The following is a 14405-nucleotide window of genomic DNA, read 5'->3' as shown; positions in this document are numbered from 1 at the left end:
GCCCTAATATATATATATATATATATATATATATATATATATATATATATATATATATATATATATATATATATATATATATATAAAATTTTATTTCATACATATTAAAAGTAGTAAGAACAAGGCTTCACAAAGAGCCACAGCAAAGGGGACACCCCTTATAGGGTATACCCTCCAAGAAAACACAGGACAAGAGTAACCATAAGGATCCAAAGGTCTGTCACTTGTACATATCTTTCAGATACTCTTGTCTGGTTCTAGGCGTCCCGCTTCTGTCTCAGCCAAACGAGAAGGAAGAGACCTGGGAGAGCTGCTGCTCTCGTGCACATCGCTGGATCGAGATGGGGCGCAGGTAAGTATTTAGGGGAGGGTTGTTGCACACAGGTTTTTGACCTTCATGCATAAAGGTAAAAGAAAAAGAGAAAAACCTTGAGCCTTTACAATCACTTTTGAAAAGAACCTGTTGGGGTTAATAAAGTTTTTAAACTGACAGTACTATTAAAATGTGGCAATGTGAAGTGCCTGGAAGTGATGCCTTTTTGTCCCAAGTTCTTCTTCTTTTTTTTTTTTTTTTTTTTTTTTTTCTTACTGGATTCTGGGCATGTGGGCAGAATTTAAATTTTAGTTGTATTTTCTCTATCTCTTGTATGCACATATGTCTGCTCTAGTGTACATATGTAATATGAACAAGGAGGTAGACCTAAAACGATACAAATAAACAAGAGTTTTAGACACTATACCTAACGGCATCCTCCATGGCCCTGCTTTTATGCCAGAAAGCAGAGTCCTTTTGCCTGGCAATGCTTTGACATCTGAGTAGTATTGAGCTTTCGCTTCTGTCCCCACACATTCCTAATGGTTCATCACTGCAGTGGACTGCCTCACTGACCAATTGGAGTGTGCAAATGGCAGGATGGGGTGGGCAAGCTTCAACACCACCAGGAAGGGCCTGAGTTTTACTGGGAATTCAGGCATATCAAGTTGCTTTAAAAGAGAAGTATGGGCAAACCTTTTTTTGCCATACTTTTCTTGTGGGTCCGAGGAGTGAAGAAACTTTTTGCGCTCCTGTGACCCAGAGTCAGCTTATAGCGAACTATAGTCCACTGTCCGCTTATGTCACAGACTTTGGATGGATCCTGTTAATATTGTCTGACGTATTCTGGCTCTTAATGTACAACTGAGCGCCAAAGCCGCCATGGACAGTCCTTGCTCTCCACTCAGAGCAGACTGAGAACTGAGCGATCAGCAGTCATATGATTGATCAGTTCTCAATCTTAGAGCCAATATGGGACAGCTGCAGCATAGAGGTGAGTGTAAGCTTTTCTAGTTTCTTTTAAATTTCCATACTTCTTCTTTAACACACATTGATAGGATGTAGAGCATGTGACTACTACATCAGTTTGAGACACTTCTGAGATCATTTAGAATTCATTGACAGGTGGTGCATAGGACCTACAGTTAACAACCCTCTGACCCGATTCAAGTGGGTTTTGCATTCCCATAGAGGTGTAGGGAAATGCCAAACCCACTTGAAGTGAGCAAAAGCTTTTCACCCTTTTTTACATATCTGAAAAATAAAAGGCACTGGGCGCTCAACAATCTAACCTATCCTTCAGTCTGACTGTACCTAGAGCAAAATTACCAAATTGGGATTTGGATGCTCTGTTATGTTTCTGTGCATAATTTAAGAAATGTATTTTCTCTTTACAGTGTCAAATTTGCCACCCCTTGGCCCAATGCCGCCACTGAACCTGGCAGGTCTGCCTCCCCTCTCTGTAAACCCTCAGTTTCCAATGTTTCCCCTGGCACCTATCTCTGGTGATCTAGCCCCATCACTGCTGGACCACATCTCTGCACCCCTCACAGAAAACGCCACATCTACGGCCGAAGAGCTGGGCATTGCAGACCTTCCGCCAACGGAGAAAGTTACTGTCAGCAGCACAGAAGCAGCAGTTACAGAGTCTTCATAACGAGGATCCAGGCTGGCTTAGTGTATTTATTCAGCCACACAATGTGTTTCCAGATGCAAACAGTCATTACTTTCATACTAGTTTGTACCTATTTAGGAGATCTGTAAATAAAGAGAAATTTAGGTATGAAGAAAAAAGGTGACTGAAGGTGAAAATTACAGGTGGGAGAATTGCCAAACTTCGGCACAGATGTAAATTATTTTAGAGTTAACAAGTTTCCAGAAGGCGTCTTTAATAAAGGGTTACGGCACGTGCACTCTAAATCTGTGTATGGTTTCTCTGTGTCACCCACCCTGCAGGGCAGCGATTCACTGCTACATCCTTATCTATTGCTGTAGGCCAGTACTATGGAGAAGCTGCTTTACTCTGAGAGTTATCTGTACATGACATGTAAGAGAAGAGCGATCTATAAATGTTACCATTTTAAACTAAAGAGTTCAAGAGCTGCGATAAAAATACAGCAATAAATTACTGGAATTTTACACTATTTTGACTTGCTGTCTTTGCAATGATTTATTATTTTGATGCATACCTAACACTTTCTCCTTACACTATAATCTGACTAAATGGAGATTCAGTCAGATAGACTTTGCATTTAACAACCTCCTTTCGCAGTCTCATCGCCTATATCCAGTAGTTTTGCACTGTATTTAAATTTACTTTGCAGATCAACTGGAATCAAAGTTGGACCTAGGGTACTAGGCAAGCTCACAGACCTGGTCAAATGCTAGCAGGCTTTTAGGGAGCTTCAGCACTACCTGAAGTTCCTGATAGCTCTCTAGTTCCTGAAGGATGAAGGATGTTCCTGAAGGATGAAGGAGTTCCTGAAGGATGTACCCATATGTCCTCCTAGGAGGGTGCGCAACAGTGCGATCTTAGATCGCCATGCCCGGTCAGACATGGCAGACCACCGATTGCGGTACCGGGCTTATGTGAGCAGCCCTGGAACCATGTGACCAATCAGTTTACAGCAGTAAACAAGACTGCCATTCATGATGTCTTGCTTACTACTGTGTAATCTCTGTGATTTGGTCACTGCAATCACATGGTACCAGGACCAATCACAGTGGCCCTGTACCATGTGATGGCTGTGACCAATCACCGTAGTAAACAAAGATTTCATGAAAGAAACCTTTGAACAGTGTTGCCGATTTGCTTATCCAGTGAAGCACCCTCCTAGGTGTATATAGTTTTTGGTTCTCTGCTTAGAAGGGAGACAGCTAGGTAAATCTAAGAGCTGTTATTCATAGGTCCTGCCTAGTGTGCTCTGATGCTGCTCACCCTGGATGTTTCACACTGATCCAATAGTAGTGCAGTTTATTTGGACAGTGGGAAGAAAGCATGCAGATGAGAGCAGGGGATATCTGTACAGCCCTGGACAGCCCAATAGTCTCTGGAGGGGTCCCGGTGCATGCTGGGTCACTGTACTTATATCTGAGGTGTACATGTGGCTCCTGGTTTTTGGCTGGAGAGCTGAGTCCAGGTGGGGAGGGGGCTTCTGCCTCTCCCCAGCGTAGGCTGCCATGCGGCCTCAGGTGGTCGACCTGAGGACCATAGTCAGATGCTGAATGTCAGCAGGCTGGGTGTAAGCTAAAGGGGACACTGGCTAGTGTCCTGAAGATACAGAGTTCATTGAGTCTGCTGCTAACACAAGCAAAGGACTTATTCTTACATGCAAGTGCTGTATGGTTCAGCAGAAGATTTGCTCTTCAGTTCCACTGAAGTGAGGCCAAGTTGGAGTTGTCCTCACCTGTACATAGTTGAATTTGGAGTATCCCGCTAATCCTTCTCCTATCCAAGTTCTCCAACTAAATCAACAAAACAAATACCCTAGACTGGTCATTGAACATAACGAGGGAAAGTGTGTGTGTACCTGGCAGTGTGTGAAAATACCTGGTATATGACAACAGGATAATCAGAGGGAGACCCGAGATAGGAACTGCTGAGTATATAGATCTAAGGGGGCAGTGCTACAACAGTGATCATTACTTTAATAAGCAATCAGTATGTAGAAAAAAAAATCCCTGATCACCCACACCCCTCTAGTAGTGCAGTGTCACTATAGTGCACTGCTATGGTGACAATGTGTAAGAAAAAAATTCATTGTGAATTGATCATGCACAATGATCACTGTGTGTCAGTGCTGCCAAGCCATTATCTCTAATTACCACCACACCAGTACAATGTCACCAGACCAGTGCTGCCAGTCCCTAATCACTGTCGCACCAGTCATATTGTCCCTGATCACCGCCACACCTGTGCATTGTTGCGACTGCCTGTACTTATGCTGGCCTGTTTATTGTCCACATTGCTGCCTGGACCAATCCTTTGCCTTTTTGCTGCTTATGTCTCTGCCTGCAGCCTGAACTGACCCATCTGCACATCCTGCTGACTACGTTCTTGTAAAACAATAGGCCAGTAAATATGGCATTCCTGGGGGCAGTCATGTACCACTAGGCTAGGGCTTGCTTGGCTTATAGGAACTGGGACTGCTATAGGTGACGCTACACTACAATATATATATTTTTTTTTTTTTTAATCAGCAATTTTTATTGAATATTTATAAAGAAAATGACATTACAAGATGGAAACTGAACAATACTATGGCCAACGTCCCTTTTGGGATATGGTACACAAAGTCCATCATATAACCTTGTAACAAAGAGGCCATTTTTATACACATATATATATATATATATATATATATATATATATATATATATATATATATATATATATATATATATCTCCAAAAACCATAGGGAGAGAAAACAAGAAATTAGAAAAAAAAGGACGGATAAAATTCTCATGGGTACCAGGAGTATCTGTATGGCATTACGAGTCTGTTGTATCTTGTGTATTCATATGCTCACAAAACCCTAAGCGCACCAAGATTCCTATTTTCTGTAAAATACTGGCATAGTGTCCATAATAGTATGGTGAACTATTTCCATAAGCTGGATGGTATCCATTTGTTTTAGAACTTGAACCTATGGTGCGGGGTGCGCCAGTGTAGTACTATCGCCCAGTGAACATTGCTAAATAGAGTGTGGGCTAATTTTTGATTTGGGGGAGGGACCTCCCACTATTCCCTGACCACTCGTATAGAGGTGATCATTACAGTACACGTTTTGACGCAATTGGTTGATTTGTGCGTTACATAATATACAATGTCCAGAACATAATCAGTCCAGACAGTGAAAAATCTCACAGTAGCAGAATGTATTTTTTGGTGGTATTCAAAGTATGTCTATGCTGTGTTTGATGAATATTAAATTGCCAGCTTTGTAGGAAGGAAAAAAAAAAACTTTTGTGGCAATAACAGAACGTCTTCAAAAGACTAACCATGCCTCCAACAAATACCTTGAGGTGTTTACTCTCCAAAATGTGGTCATTTTATGGTTGTTTCTACTGTCCTGGTGCTCCAGGGCCTCCAAAAATGTGATGGGTAGCCAGGAAATTAGATGCATAATTTAGGTGTATTTATTCTATTTAAAGGCCAAAAGGTGCAGCATGTTTTTTTGGGTATAATTCCAGGTTTGCCTATGATGTGTGTTGGAAATATCCTATTGACAATTTTGTGGAAAAAAAAAAAAAACTTGTTGCGAAAAATGACATTTTTAAAAGACTCAATTTGCCATTCAGAAAATACCTTGGAGTGTTTTCTTTCCAAAATTCGAGTTATTTTGTGGATGTTTCCACTGTCCTGGTGCTCTATGGCCTCCAAAAATGTGTTCGGTAGTCAGGGAATTAGATGCGTAATTTAGGTGTAGTTAATTCTCAACCGCTACCATAACGGGCAAATTCTGGCATTCTTCTCCTACATGTACCTTTTTTTTTTTTTTGCTAGAAATTATTCAGAACCCCCAAACATTTTTATTTTGTAGCAGAGACCCTGAGGAATAAAATGGTGGTCATTGCAATTTTTCTATGTCACACGGTATTTGCACAGCAATTTTTTTAAGAAAAGAAAAAAACACTTTCATGAATTAAATAAAAAAAAAAAGTTAGCCCAATTTTTATATACTTAAAAATCTCCATAGGCAACACTTAACATTTTTTTTTTTTTTACAGGTTACATAGGAGGTCTTGTGCTAGAATTATTGCTCTAGCCTTTGCAGAGATAAGTCACGTGTGGTTTGAACATCGTTTACATATGCGGACGTGACCTACGTATGCGTTTGCTTCTGCGTGCAAGCATGAGGGGACGGGCGCTTTCATTTTATTTATTTTTTTATTCCTATTACAAGGAATGTAAACATTCCTTGTAATAGGAATAGGGCATGACCGGTCCTCTTTATGGAGAGATGTGGGGTCTATGAGTAAGACCCCACATCTCTCCTCTATACTGGAAAACCAGGGATCAAAAAAAAAAAAAAGCAATCTCAGGTTTTCCAGCTGAACACATGGCAGTGTTTACAACTGCCGGGTCAGACGTGACGTCATAACGTCAGCCTGGCCTCCAGGAGTCATAGAGATGCCCGGGGACCATCTGGACCTCGGTCAGTATAGTAAATGCCGCCAACAGATTCCTTCTCCGGCTCGCTGATCGCGCAGATGAGCTAGTAGAAGCACTGAAGAGCGGCGGGGGAATGTCCTCTACAGCCTGTAAAATCAATCAAGTGGCTGAACTGACCCTATGATTGTTTTTACATTGCAGGGAATCGCTGGCAGAAAAAAAAGGTTTATATGAATGATGCCTGTAGCTGCAGACATCAAGATATCTCCAGCTGAAAGCTCAGGACGTCATATGAGGTTCAGCGGTATGGAAGTGGTTAAAGGCCAAAAGGTACTCTTTGGATTTTGGGCCCCTCTGTGCATCTAGGCTGTGAAAAAGGTTCACAAATGGTATCCCCATACATGGGAGGCATAGCAAAATGTGTTTTGGGGTGTAATTCTAAGTATGCCTATACTGTGTGTGGGAAATAACTTGTTAAAATGGCAACTTCACATTGTCATTCAAAGTGTACCAGTGCTGAAATCTGAAAATTGGCCTGGCCAATAATTGATTATATAGTGATTGTAAAGGGAAAAAAAACCCTCTCCCCATGGGGGGCACTTCTGCGTGCTTGGTCCCAAGCCCCGCTGCTGCCTCTATTGACGCAGACAGCAGGACTCGGTCCTGCCACCTGCTCCCTCATCACTGGCTTTCGAGACCGCAGCGGGAGCCAATCAGTAATCACAGTAATCGCTGTAACCGCAAAGTGTAAACCCCCCCCCCCCCCCAAATCACTATGGTGACATTGAACTATTCAAATAAAGTATGTATAGAAAGAAAATGTTTAAATTTTTCGTTCATATTTTTTTTTTTTTTTTTTAAGCATGTTACACCCTTATTTAGGTGTTCATGTAACATTTTCCAGCAGCTGCAGCCTCTTACGCCAGGTTTCCACTGAGTGGTACGGTACGGTTCAGTATGGTACACTTTGCGTTTCCACTGCCAATAGTAACCTTTCATGATAGGCGTGGTGTAACAGGAAAGCTGTGATAGACGATTCTCTGTCAACCAATCAAAGTTCTGCAGAGTGTAGTTCCACCCTGTTGGTACGGTACTAATGTGCTTGGTACCCCAACGAAAGGGTCCCAAAAAAGTGGTACGGTTTGGAATTAGAGTACCATTCACAATAGAAACGGCATAAATAGCGTACCGTACCGAACCGTACAAGAAAGCTCAGTGGAAACGAGCCATTAGAGTCGGTTCACACTGGGGCGACTCAGTCTCCCCGACTTTGAGCCGCCCCATGCAGCACGACTTCATCGCGGTTTGCAAACGACTTCTATAATAGAAGTCAATGCAAGCCGCTCCGATGTCGCCCCGAAGTAGTGCAGGAACCTTTTTCTAAGTCGGAACGACTTGAGTCGCTCTGATTAGAATGGTTCCATTGCACAGAATGGAGCACAACTTGTCAGGTGACCAAGTCGCGGCGGTGTGAACCGGGTCTTAATGTGACAGCGAGCATAGGATCTTCTCCCTGTGCCCGCTGTCACTATTTGAAAATAATGCAGCCATGCAGGAGTCCGCCCTGTGAATACATGAGCTATAACTATCATCGGCCTGCGAGGTTGCTGATGAGTGGCCTCGTAATTCATTCACAAATCCTGCAGCTGGTAAACAGTGCCTATGGAAGTATAGGCTGAAAGCTGCAGGGTTTGTCTGCAGGGATTTCCTGCAAAAATATGTGCATTTATTATTTTTTTCCCCAAAAGGTGAAATTATTCATTATTAATTTTTTATTTATTTTAATATACCGTCATGGGGATAGTATCTATGATCACTGCCACACAAGTCATATGATGACACTGTACTGCAGTGCTGACATGTTAAAAAAAAATAATTTTGAAAAATGTAATTGCTTTTTCCAAAAAAATAAATCTTACAAAAATTTGCAATGCCTCTTACTAAATACCTCAGACTACGTTCCAACAAAGGCGTCATTTGGGGGGGGGTTTACTGTTCTGGTATTTTAAGGGCCTTAAGAAATTAGATAGACCACCATTACGTCAGGATTGTTTGATAAATTTTTTTTTAAGTATGTACAGTGGGTATAGAAAATAATCTCCCCCCCCTTTCAAATAATCAAGTTTTGTTGCTTTACAGCCTGAAATTAAGACAGACACAGTTTTTGTTTTATCAAGCTGCATTTATTCAGTGCAACTTATAACATCCAAGTGAAAGATATAACCCCAACATGTAAAAAAAGAAAAAATCAAAAACAGATTTACTGAGTTGGAAAAAGGATCAACCCCTTGTGTCAGTACTTTGTTGAACCACCTTCTTCAATACCGGGCACTTTTCCCCCTTCCCGTCCAGGCCAATTTATAGCTTTTAGTGCTTGTTGCAATTTGAATGACAATTGCGTGGTCATGCAACACTGTACTGAAACCAAATTTGTCATTTTTTTCCCCACAAATAGAGCTTTCTTTTGGTGGTATTTGATCACCGCAAGGTTTTTTCATTTTTGCTAAACAAATAAGCACTGAAAAGTTTGGAAAAAAAAAAAGTTTTTTTGTTCGTTATAAAATTTTGTAAATAGAAATGTTTTTTTCCTGCACTGATGAGGCCTCACTGACAGGCACTGTTGGGCGGCAATGATGGGCACTGTTGGGCGGCACTGGCAGGCTCCCTGAGCGCTGATTGCCATCCCTGGTGGCTCTAGTGGCACCCCCCCCCCCCCCCAAGGGTCTGCACTGGTAATCAATGATCTGATTACCAGTGAAGACCCCCCCCCCCCCCCCCGTCAGGAGAGCCACAGATCGGCTCTCCTCTACTCGTGCCTGTCAGGCACGAACTGAGGAAAGCCGATTAACGGTACTTCCTATTTACTATGTGACCAGCTGTGATTGGACACAGCTGGTCACATGGTAAAGAGCCTTCAGTAGGCTCTTTACAGAGATCAGAGTGACACACCGCAGCACCGATCGCCGCTCTGACGGCGTGTCAGGATAATACAACCACCTTCCCGCCGTCAATTCCCTATAGGGCGAGAGGGAAGTGGTTAATTACAGCCTTTAGTCTGTTGGGATATGTCTCTACTAACTTTGCTCATCTACAGCCGTGGCCAAAAGTTTTGAGAATGACACAAATATTAATTTTCACAAAGTCTGATGCTTTCTTTGTTTTTAGATCTTTTTGTCAAATGTTACCATGGTATACTGAAATATACTTTACAAGCGTTTTATAAGTGTCAAAGGCTTTTATTTGACAATTACATTAAGTTTATGCAAAGAGTCAATATTTACAGTGTTGACCCAACACGGGTTTACAAATGGGCGTTCTTGTCAAACCAATCTCTTAGCATTCTACGAGGAAGTGAGCTGTGAGCTAGATAGGGGCAGACCAGTGGATGTGGTGTACTTGGATTTCGCTAAGGCGTTTGATACAGTTTCCCACAAGCGCTTAATTTATAAAATAAGGTCTGCAGGTATCGACAGCAGGGTTTGCTCTTGGATACGGAACTGGCTAAAAGGCCGTGTCCAAAGGGTGGTAATAAACAGCGCATACTCAGACTGGGCTGAGGTAGTAAGCGGGGTGCCCCAGGGCTCAGTCCTGGGACCAACCTTGTTCAATTTATTCATAAACAGCATTGAGGACGGGATCAGTAGTTCGTTATCAATTTTTGCAGATGACACAAAATTGGCCAGGGCAATAACTGCACAGCATGAAGCAGATATCCTACAGAATGACCTGGACAAAATTACGGAGTGGGCAACGACATGGCAAATGAGGTTTAATGTGGAGAAGTGTAAGGTTTTGCACTTGGGGACCAAAAACATAAAAACACAATACATGTTAGGAGGGGAACCCTTGGGGGACTCAAAAATGGAGAAAGATCTGGGAGTCTTGGTTGATGATAGATTAGGCAACAGCATGCAATGCCAAGCGGCAGCTTCCAAAGCCAACAGAATATTAGCATGCATAAAGAAAGGGATGTATTCCAGAGATAAGACTATAATCCTTCCACTTTATAAAACTCTGGTCCGACCGCATCTGGAGTATTCTGTCCAGTTCTGGTCGCCAGTCCTCAGGAGGGATGTGTTGGAGCTGGAGAGAGTCCAGAGAAGGGCAACTAAACTAATTAGGGGATTGGAGGACCTTACCTATGAAGAGCGGCTGCAATCGCTCGATTTATTTTCCCTGGAGAAGAGACGTCTGAGAGGGGGACATGATAGCAATTTATAAATATCTTAATGGGGATCTCAGCTTAGAAAAAAAGCTGTTCAAGCGAAGGGATTGCACGAGGACTCGAGGGCATACAATGCGATTAGAGGAGAAGCGTTTTAACCTCAGGCAACGTGGGGGGTTCTTTACTGTTAGGGCTACAAGATTGTGGAATTGTCTACCACAAGAGGTGGTTTCTGCGGGTAGTATGGTGACTTTCAAAAGACTCTTAGACTTACATCTCAAGGATCAGGAGATAAAGGGCTATGTTAGATGATTAGTCACACACACCTACACAGGTTGAACTGGATGGACTATTGTCTTTATTCAACCTCACCTACTATGTAACTATGACCCTTCTTTTTCAAGACCTCTGCAATTCGCCCTGGGATGCTGTCCATCAACATCTGGGCCACAATCTGACTGATGGCAGACCAATCTTGCATAAACAATGCTTGGAGTTTGTCAGAATTTGTGGGGGTTTTTGTTCACCTGCCTCTTGAGGATTGACCACAAGTTCTCAATGGGATGGGGAGTTTGGTCATGGACCCAAAATATTTGATGTTTTGTTCCCCAAGCCACTTGGTTATCAGTTTTGCCTTATGGCAAGGTGCCCCATCATGCTGGAAAAAGCATTGTTCATCATCAAACTGTTCTTGGACGTTTGGGAGAAGTTGCTCTCGGAGGATGTGTTTGTACCGTTCTTTTTTCATGGCTGTGTTCTTAGGTAAAATTGTAAGTGAGCCCACTCCCCTGGCTGAGAAGCAACCCCACACATGAATGGTCCCAGGATGATTTACTGTTGGCATGGCACAGGACAGGACTGATGGTAGCTTTCACCTTTTCTTCTCCGGACAAGGTTTTTTCCTTAATGCCCCAAACAATTGGAAAGGGGATTTATCAGCAAAAATTACTTTACCCCCCAGTCCTCATCCTGCAAAAGGTACAGGGATTGGACTGCTATCAGTCTGTCCCTGATGGATGTTTTTCCCGGACAGAAGTGGCTTCTTTGCTACCCTTCTTGACCTCCAAAAGTCCTTCCCTTTTTGTGGCATGCAGATGTACTCACATCTGTTTGCTGCCATTCCTGAAAAAGCTCTGCACTGGTGGTGCCCCAATCCCGCAGCTGAATCAACTTTAGGAGACGGTCCTGGTGCTAGCTGGACTTTCTTGGGTACCATGAAGCCTTCTTCACGAAAGCAGTGGAAATGTTTTCTATGGGATTAAGTTCATTTTCATGGCAAAGAGGGACTTTGCAATTCATCTGATCACTCTTCATAACATTCTGGAGTATATGCCAATTGCCATCATAAACATGTCATTCTCAAAAATTTTGACCACAGCTGTAGGCTGTAGACTTTGCAATATTTGCCCACTCTTCTTTGCAGAATTGCTCGAGTTCAGTTAAATTTGATAGTGAACATTTGTGGACTGCAGTCTTAAACCCCATTGAAAATCTCTGGAACGACTTCAATGATCAAATCTGGGCTCTAAGCCACGCAGGAGCATTCACCTTTTTCTCCTCCAACCACTGTGTGGTCATTTTTGATGTGTGCTTTGGGTGATTGTCATGTTGGAAGGTAAACCTTCTTTCCATTGACAACTTTCTGTGAGAGGGCAGCAGATTAATCTCAAGAATTTGACAGTATTTTGTCCTATCCAGTTTTCCTTCTATCATGACAAGTGCTCCAGTCCCTGCTGCAGAGAAGCTTCCCTATAACAGGATATTACCACCTCCATGCTTTACTGTAGGAATGGTGTTATTTGGATGGTGAGCTGTACTGGATTTCTGCCAGACATATAGTTTGGTATTGGGGCCAAATAATAACATTTTAGTGTGATCTGATAACACCTTTTTCCATGTCCCCTCATGATCCTCAAGGTGCATTTTGTCAAAGCTCAGTCATGACTGCATGTGGCCTTTCCTGAGAAGTGGCTTTCTTTTTGCAACCCTCCCATACAAACCACATTTGTGATATTGTCACATGCACACATTGACCACTCTGTCATAAATTCCAGCATTTGCTTCAGAGTTGCTGTAGAACTCTTGGTAATCTCTCTGACCTTTTTCCTCCTGGCTTTCATCACATTTGGTGCGACGTCCTGATCCAGCTCTATGTTGTACCAAATACACTTCTTAACCACTTTACCGCTGCTCACTGAGCCTCTACTGCGGCAAAGTAGCTTGATAACGTCTGAAGACGTAGACCTACGTCACCAGACATTCCCCTCTCTCGGCGGCGCTCGCTCCCACTGTATTCAGTCTCAGCGGGAGTCGGGCCAGGGGAGGAGTGGTGGTGATCACCGCCGCTCTTCCCCGATCGTCGGGGAATCGAGTGTGGAGATCCACCCGCTTGTGTAAACAAAGCGGGCGGATCTCCTAAGTGACAGGCAGGGTCATATTGCAGGGTTCAGCACAGCTGAACCTGCGATCTGTCCCTGTGTCACTGTCACCTCCCCCCACACACGTTAGTAAGCACCAGGCATACATTAACCCCTCCCTCTCCAATAAAAATTAACCCCTTCCCTGCCAGTGTCATTTTTACAGTAACAGTGCATCTGATCTGTATAGCACTGATTACTGTAGTAATGTCACTGGTACCCCCAAAAGTGTCAAAAATGTCAGTCAAGGGTCCGATCTGTCCGCCGCAATGTCGCAGTCCCGCAAAAAAAAAAATCGCAGATCGCCGCCATTACTCGTTAAAAAAAACACCAAAAATGACAGAAATCTTTCCCTTAGGGAGTAAACGCAATAATTTTTGCGCAAACCAATCAAAATACGCTTATTGTGATTTTTTTTTACCAAAAATATGTAGCAGAAAACAAATTGGCCTAAAATGATAAAAAAAATTAGATTTTTACATTTTTTTGGGGGGGAATTTCATATAAAAAAAATGTGAAAAATATTAATATTTTTTCAAAATTGTCGCTTTTTTTGTTTATAGCGCAAAAAGTAAAAATCGCACAGGTGATCAAATACCACCAAAAGAAAGCTCTGTTTGTGGGAAAAAAAAGGACGTAAATGTCGTTTGGGTACGGCTTGCATGACCGTGCAAATTGTCAGTTAAATTTGCCCAGTGCCGAATCGCAAAAAGTGGCCCAGATGGAAGACAGCAAAATCCTCCGGTGGTAAAGTGGTTAAAGTGTTACTGAACCCAGGACCCGGCGTTCACTAAATCTGATCTCCTGCAGTACACAGAACATGGAAATGCATTTATTTTAGTAAATATAAACTGCTAAATACCTTTTCTCATCAGCAGTCTTGTAACTTCTATCAGTTCCTGGTACCGCTTGTAGGAGAAGTTTGCATACTGCACAGAGTTGTCCTATCTGAATCCAAGACCCCTGATCCTCTGTCTGGACAGTACTGATTGGCCCGGTACTAATCACATGCACTCTCCCAAGAAAAAAAAAAAAAACTCTCTAACAGTACACAACAAACTGAGCATGTGCAGCCTGTCTCCTAATGCTCTGTCTTATCCGGACAGGTTCTAGAGTCAGTGGTAGAAGAGTAGGATCTGTGCATACAGGATCAAACAGCCTTTTTACACAATGCAGAGGATTAACCCCTTAGGTTCCACAGTGAGTATAACAAGCACATACAGACTAGTTTACTGTTGTGGATTTAGGATCACTTTAATAATAGACTTTACGGTGCTTCTAGGCATTGATAAAGCCTTTACAATTGTTTTGTATCCATCTCCGAAATTGTGCCTGTGCACAACTTTATCCCAGAGATCTTTTGACAGTGCTTTGCACTAGCGCTGACTGGAATG

The 14405-nt window shown here is 42.6% G+C and overlaps 1 protein-coding gene across 1 annotated transcript in view; it reads left to right on the top strand.

The window, feature by feature from the left end:
- GORASP2 (golgi reassembly stacking protein 2) overlaps positions 1-2457 on the top strand; it is a 38681-nt gene extending 36224 nt beyond the window's left edge. Inside the window, exon 10 of the mRNA XM_082260305.1 lies at positions 1711-2457. Coding sequence (XP_082116431.1) covers positions 1711-1970 — 260 coding nt within the window. The 3' untranslated portion in view covers positions 1971-2457. The remainder of the gene's footprint in view (positions 1-1710) is intronic.
- Positions 2458-14405: the final 11948 nt, after the last annotated feature.

This window comes from Pelophylax lessonae (genome assembly GCF_965119305.1).
Source record: "Pelophylax lessonae genome assembly, chromosome: 6".
NCBI lineage: Eukaryota > Metazoa > Chordata > Amphibia > Anura > Ranidae > Pelophylax > Pelophylax lessonae.
The sequence above is the reverse complement of the archived record's forward strand: the minus strand, read 5'-3'. Positions and strand labels throughout refer to the sequence as shown.